The 6,173-nt window shown below is 47.1% G+C and overlaps 1 protein-coding gene across 1 annotated transcript; it reads left to right on the plus strand.

Moving 5' to 3' along the window:
- The first annotated feature begins 206 nt into the window (after positions 1-206).
- LOC135827008 (uncharacterized) lies at positions 207-1,157 on the plus strand. The gene has a single exon (XM_065339530.1). It carries the CDS (start codon positions 207-209, stop codon positions 1,155-1,157), a length of 951 nt encoding a protein of 316 aa, XP_065195602.1.
- Positions 1,158-6,173: the final 5,016 nt, after the last annotated feature.

The following is a 6,173-nucleotide window of genomic DNA, read 5'->3' on the forward strand; positions in this document are numbered from 1 at the left end:
CAAACCTCAACCTGACAAAGTTGTACAAGAAGCTCAAGAGGCCGCCAGTAGCCATATCCACCAACGCAAAATTCAATATATCGGAATTTAGTGACCCGACCAAGAAAGCAAAGTACAGAGAGGCTATTAACGAACATCTATAGGACCTCGGCAGAGAGCAGGAAGGTGTCAATGCGGAGCAACATCTGCAGTATATTGTGAACGCTATGAGTGAGGCAGCAAACACATCGGTGGGCCGCGTCCCTACAACAAACAAGACGCATAGAAATGGCTTCAGCGGGGAAATTGAAAAGCTAGCAGCAGAGAAACACAAACTGCGTCTCAACATTACGGTGTGCAGAGATGGAACGAAGGTAAAAGAAATGAAAACACGACGCAACAGGCTGGCACACCAAATTCGCCGGGAATGCCTCAAGTTAGCATCGACTCGACTGGTCGAACGTGTAGCTGAAATAGACCAAATGAAAGACGACGCGAAAATGTTCAAAGCAACACGACTACTGCGCCGACAGCAGCAGTCACCAGTTGTGGTTGAAGACTCTGATGGCAAACTCATTGCACAACCTAGTGAATCAGTCGAAGCATTAAGGCAACACTTCCGTGCTATATTCTGTAATCCTGCTCTCGAGTCATCTAGGCTCTTACGGACGGAGGAAGACCTTAAAAACCCTACAAAGCAGACAGATGTACATGGCGCAGCTAAGCGCTCGAACATTGCCACTACCTTCAACAATTATGCCAAAGACAAATCACTCAAGCTAGGCGATGGGCTACTGATCCCGATACCAAAGCCGGGAAAGAAAAGAGGTCCTCCTGGAAATGTAAGGCCAGTTACCCTGTTGAACACCCTGCGTAAACTTCTTTCATTGGTCATCCTGATGCGGATCAAGCCAGCTATCAACGGGTACTTGTCACTGAACCAGAGCGGGTTCCGGTCAGGGAGAAGTACTGGAGACGTGGTATATAGCTATCGGTGGTTATCAGCAAGATGCCAACGGGTTGCGTCGGAGATATCAATCTTAGGCATTGATATGTCAAAGGCATTTGACACTATATCAAGGGTCAGGCTGATCGATATACTGTCATCAGTCATTGATCATGATGAGCTGCACATCATCCAGTGCCTTCTGACAGACAATAAAAGTAAAGCTGAATAACATTCTCAGCCAACCATTAGTCACACATATTTGGAACCCCACAAGGTGATTCTCTATCGCCAGTCCTGTTTACTGTCTACCTCGAGGCTGCATTGAGGTTGATTCGAGAGTGACTCTCACCGCGACCAGCATTGAATATTCAGCTTCAATTGCACAATGAAACAGCTTATGCGGATGACGTAGACTTCATCAGCACCAGCCTACGATATTTGCATGACAATCAACCCATGCCATCATCCTCGTTAGCGGAATACAACTTAAAAATGAATGAAGCCAAAACCGAATATACTACTTGGTCCGTTTCATCGCAATTGTCGCTTATCTTCCACTCACCTTTTGACAGGTAAAACCCAGTCCGATCTCGATATCTAACTCACATTCGTTTGGGAGGTTGTGATGGCAAGATGAAAGGAGACCAGAAAGAAAAAAAACCATCGCGACTAGCGCCAGTGGCATCGAGATTCGTACAATTTTGATGGGAAAGTGGGAAACGTTTCGCTGCAGGGAATGCACTTCAGTGAATGAACACACTCATTGCAGCGAAAATCCAAGCGCAGCTCAAAGACCGGAACTGTAGCAGGGGAAATCGACATCCTGACCTGGAGAGCGTGACAGTCACGGCCAGGCCAGCCAGCTCAGTCGCCACGTTTGAACTGCAATGATCTGGCATTCTTTGCAAGCCTGCAAACTGATGGCGAGATGGTGGCAAAGAAGACATTGTCCGACCTGGCAGCGGCAGTACAAGAGTCGTGGTCAGCGTATCCAGCAGAGCGTATGACAGCTGTCTGGAGAGGAATTTGTGCCTGATTCAAAAACATTGTTGAACACACAGTACTGTAGTGACAGACGGGTCACGCTGCCCACGATCCTCTAAGTGCCAAAGTGACAGCCACGACTGTACCTTTCCCATCGCTGCCATACGCCAAGCGGAGAAAGCAAGAGATACTCTACGCCAGAAGCTATACACACCAGCAAATGTCAGCTCAAGTGGCAACAGCTCGAGTGATACAGAGCCAGAGTCGGATAAACTAAAGCGTGAGTGCAAGAACGCGCTCCGTCGCGGTTTTCTTTTGTACATTTTTGTAACCTTGCTTCCTTTCTTCGACTTGCCTCATCAGATTCCATCGCTGAATTTATTTCTTGTGGCGGACAGGAATCCTGTATCATGCTTCTTCCCTATACGTATTGGAAATTTTACAGAGCGGTAAAAAACTCCTGTTCTTAGTTGCGATAGATAAGCGACAATTGCGATGAAACGGACCAAGTACAATGAAAAGAGAAAAGGACAGAGTAGACGAGCGATGGCGGAACATGGTCAAACTAGGATCGATGCTTGGAGTTATTATTATTATTATTATGCTCTATTCGCGTTATAAAGCTCACATATAGCCTTCGCTTAAGCCGCAAGAAGGAGCAAGTGAGCGCGAGGAAGCGCAATGCACACAGAGCGTCAAAACAAAACAAAAAAAACAAAAAACAAAAAACAGAAAAAAAGCTGCAAGAAGGAGCAAGTGAATGCGAGGAAGCACAGTGCACATCAAGCATCACAATCACAAAAAAGACAAGATGGAAATGCAAAGTTATGTCCATTGTTGCATTAGCGGCTACATACAACCTTCACCAGGTCTTGCCACTGAGGGCGATCCTGGGCGAGCTGCTGCAGCCTGTTGCAGTCATCTCCATTATCTATATATAAAGGTATAAATTATGTCCATTGTTTCATTAGCAGCTACATACAGCCTTCACCAGTTCTCGCCACTGTCGACGGTCTTGGGCAAGCTGCTGCAGCATGTTCAAGTCATCGCCAGTCTCTAGGGCGGTATTATTTTTCAGCTTTTTGAGATCATTATTGAGCGTTCGCGGGAGCGTTGTTCTTGGGCGTCCCCTAAAGCTGGGGCCGTTACCCCCAAAGAAGTAAGCTCCCATGGCACGTCTGGCTGGGGCTGCCTCTTCCAAACGCAGCACATGACCAAACAGCCTCCATCTAGCATCTCTGATGATTTGGCTCACGGGGCGAGATTCTGTGCGTTTATACAGGGAAGTGTTCTTTATCATGAGCGGGTATTTAATGCCTATCACTGTTCGCAGCTGCTGCCTGTGGAACGAGTCCAATTTCCGCTCCTGTGTCCCCGTGAGACTCCACGTGCCACAGTTATAAAGCAGGATTGGTAGAATGAAGCTATTATAGAGGCGCACTCGTTGAGACTCTCTGATGTGTTGCCCTCTCAACCATATCACCCACATCCGGTGAAGTGCGCTTGTAGCCAACCGCTTTCGTCTGCCTATGTCCTCACCCACTCCAAGCATCGAGCCCAGCTTTATTGTGTGTCGCCACTGTTCCTCTATTCGATCCTTTTGTCTACTTATCATGGTGTGTTCGTCTTCCCCTCATTCATCTTCAAGTTCCACTCTGCTAACGAAGAGGATATTGTAGGAAGGCAATCTTTTAGATACTTTTGGTCGGTACTGATGAAGTCCACATCATCTGCATATTCCGACTCTCCGGGCAGAAGCAGCTGGACGTCTCGGTCTGGTCGCGGCGGTAGACGGTTTCGTACCTCTCTTAACGCAGCTTCCAGGTATATCGTAAACAATACCGGCGACAGAGAATCTCCCTGTGGAGTCCCATTGTATGTTTCAAGTGGCTGGCTCAGGATGTTGTTTAGCCGTACTTTAATGGTGGTATCCGTAAGTAAGCACTGAATAAGATGTAATTCGTCCCGGTTCACAATAGTCTCCAGCACGTTCATGAGCTTTGGTCTTGAAATAGTGTCAAAGGCTCTCGACATATCAATTCCCAAAATGGCGATATCTTCCTTTACTCTTTGGCATCTTGCTGCCAACCATCTGTAGGAGTACACAGCATCCGCTGTACTTCTCCCGCTGCGAAATCCGCTCTGGCAGGGCGAGAGGTATTGATCAACTGCCGGCTTAATACGCGTCAAAACGATTAGAGACAGTAGCTTGCGTAGTGTATTTAGAAGGGTAACTGGCCGCAAATTTGCAGGAGGACCTCTCTTCTTGCCCGGTTTCGGCAACGGGACCAATATACCATCACCAAGCTGGATGCGTTGATCTTTAGCATAATTATTGAATAATGTGGCTATGTTACCATGCAGTGATTGCGTCCCATACTTCAGGAGCTCAGCCGGGATTCCATCGGGGCCGGATGCTCTGCCGTTATTTAAACGTTTTGCAGCCTTGGACACCTCCTCAGTCGTTATGGATCGGTTCAGTGGCATTTCACTTCTCTCCAACATAGTTGTTGCTAGTGCCTGGTCGCAGAATATAGTTCTGAAGTGTTCCTTGACCACTTCCACCGATTCCGCCGGTTGAGATATAATTTTGCCTTCAGCATCCTCAACGATAACCGGTGATTGTTCCTGACGACGGAGTAGCTGGGTTGCTTTGAACATCTTTGCGTCATTCTTTATTCTTCCTATTTCTCCCACTCGTTCATCAAGCCTGCTCGATGCCATCTTGAGGCATTCCCGCCAAATCTGGTGTGAAATGCGATTGCGTTCTTGCTTCATCTCAGAAATCTTCCCAGCGTCTTTGCAGTTAGTGAGATCCAAACGTAACTTGCGTTTTTTCTCGGCTAGCTGTTCAATGGCATTGTTATAGCCATTTGTATGTACTTTTCTTCTTTTTGGTACTATGCCAATGGATGATGCAGCTGACTCCTTCATAATGCCGGTGATCTTCCGGGCATGCTCCTCAACACCCATGTTGTCCATCTCATGGCATGTCAATTCCAGACCCCGCTCGATTGCCGCTTGGTATGCCTCCCTCTTGCTCCAGTCACTGAATTCAGATACACTGAATTTGTCATTGGTCTCCCTTGATATGCATGGCGCATTCAATTTCTTGTAAAGATTGGTCATGTTGACTTTAGCGAGGACAAGGCGGTGGTCACTCTCCATCTTTGTCCCCGCATATGACCTCGCATCTTCCACCACAGAACGCTCACTATTCCGACAGAATATATAATCGATCTGGTTGTATATGGGTATTGCTGAACCACCGTCTGGGTTGTGACGCCATCCTGTCCATGTTGTGATATGTGCCGCACGGTGTTGGAATGCAGTGTTGCAAGCAAACAGGTGGTTGTCCGACGCAAAGTCAGTCAGAACCTGTCCACTGTAATTGCGGCGGCCTCTTGAGTGTGCTCCGCAGCACGACAAATCATGTCTCCCCGTAGCTGTAACGGAACGTTTTCCAACTTTTGCATTGAAATCACCTATCACGAAAAGCATGGCTGATGATCGAAGCTTCTGAATTGTCTCCAATAAACTGTTGTAGAATTCATCCAGACAGGCAGGGTCCTCCGCAACGCGTCCAGATGTTGGTGCATAAACGTTGATAAACGAGCACAGAGTTCTATCGGACAGCCATAGCTGCAGCACAGCGATCCGGTCAGAGATACTCCAGTATCTGTGAATTCGGGGCAGTAAACTTATTTTTACGGCGAATCCAAGTCCATAGTGTCGAGAGGTCGACGAAAGACACAGGAGTTGATAATTATCAATAATTTCATCGAAGCCCTGAGAGATTTTCGTCTCTTGCAGGCAGCAGAGTTCAGCTCCATATCTTGTTAGGTCACAAATAAGTTGATTTTTTTCAAATTTGAATTTAGTCCACGAACATTGAAAGTTCCGACGTGAAACAAGCTACTCTTGTTTCTACGACTGCTACTCAGAATACTGCGGGTCCTCAAACCCACCCGCTCATTAGCGAAAGACATAGGCCATAGGGTTCAAGAACAGAACCACCATGGCTGAGAGGCGTCACTCTCTCATCCAAACAATGCTTGGAGTGGAGGAAGATATCAGTCGGAGAAAACGTCTAGCAACATGTGCCTTACATCAGCTGTGGGTGATATGGCTAAGAGGTAACCATGCCCGTGAACCCCTTCGGATTAGGTTATACGGCAGCTTTATTCTCCCAATACTTCTTTATAACTGCGGCACATGGAGCCTGACAGAGACTCAAGAGAAAAAAACTTGACTCGTTCCA

The sequence above is a fragment of the Sycon ciliatum genome, chromosome 11 (assembly GCF_964019385.1).
Source record: "Sycon ciliatum chromosome 11, ocSycCili1.1, whole genome shotgun sequence".
Taxonomy (NCBI): Eukaryota; Metazoa; Porifera; class Calcarea; order Leucosolenida; family Sycettidae; genus Sycon; species Sycon ciliatum.

What these genes read in the sequence shown, in the direction of transcription:
- LOC135827008 (XM_065339530.1), top strand. Translation starts at nt 207, where the DNA reads ATGAGTGAGGCAGCAAACACATCGGTGGGCCGCGTCCCTACAACAAAC.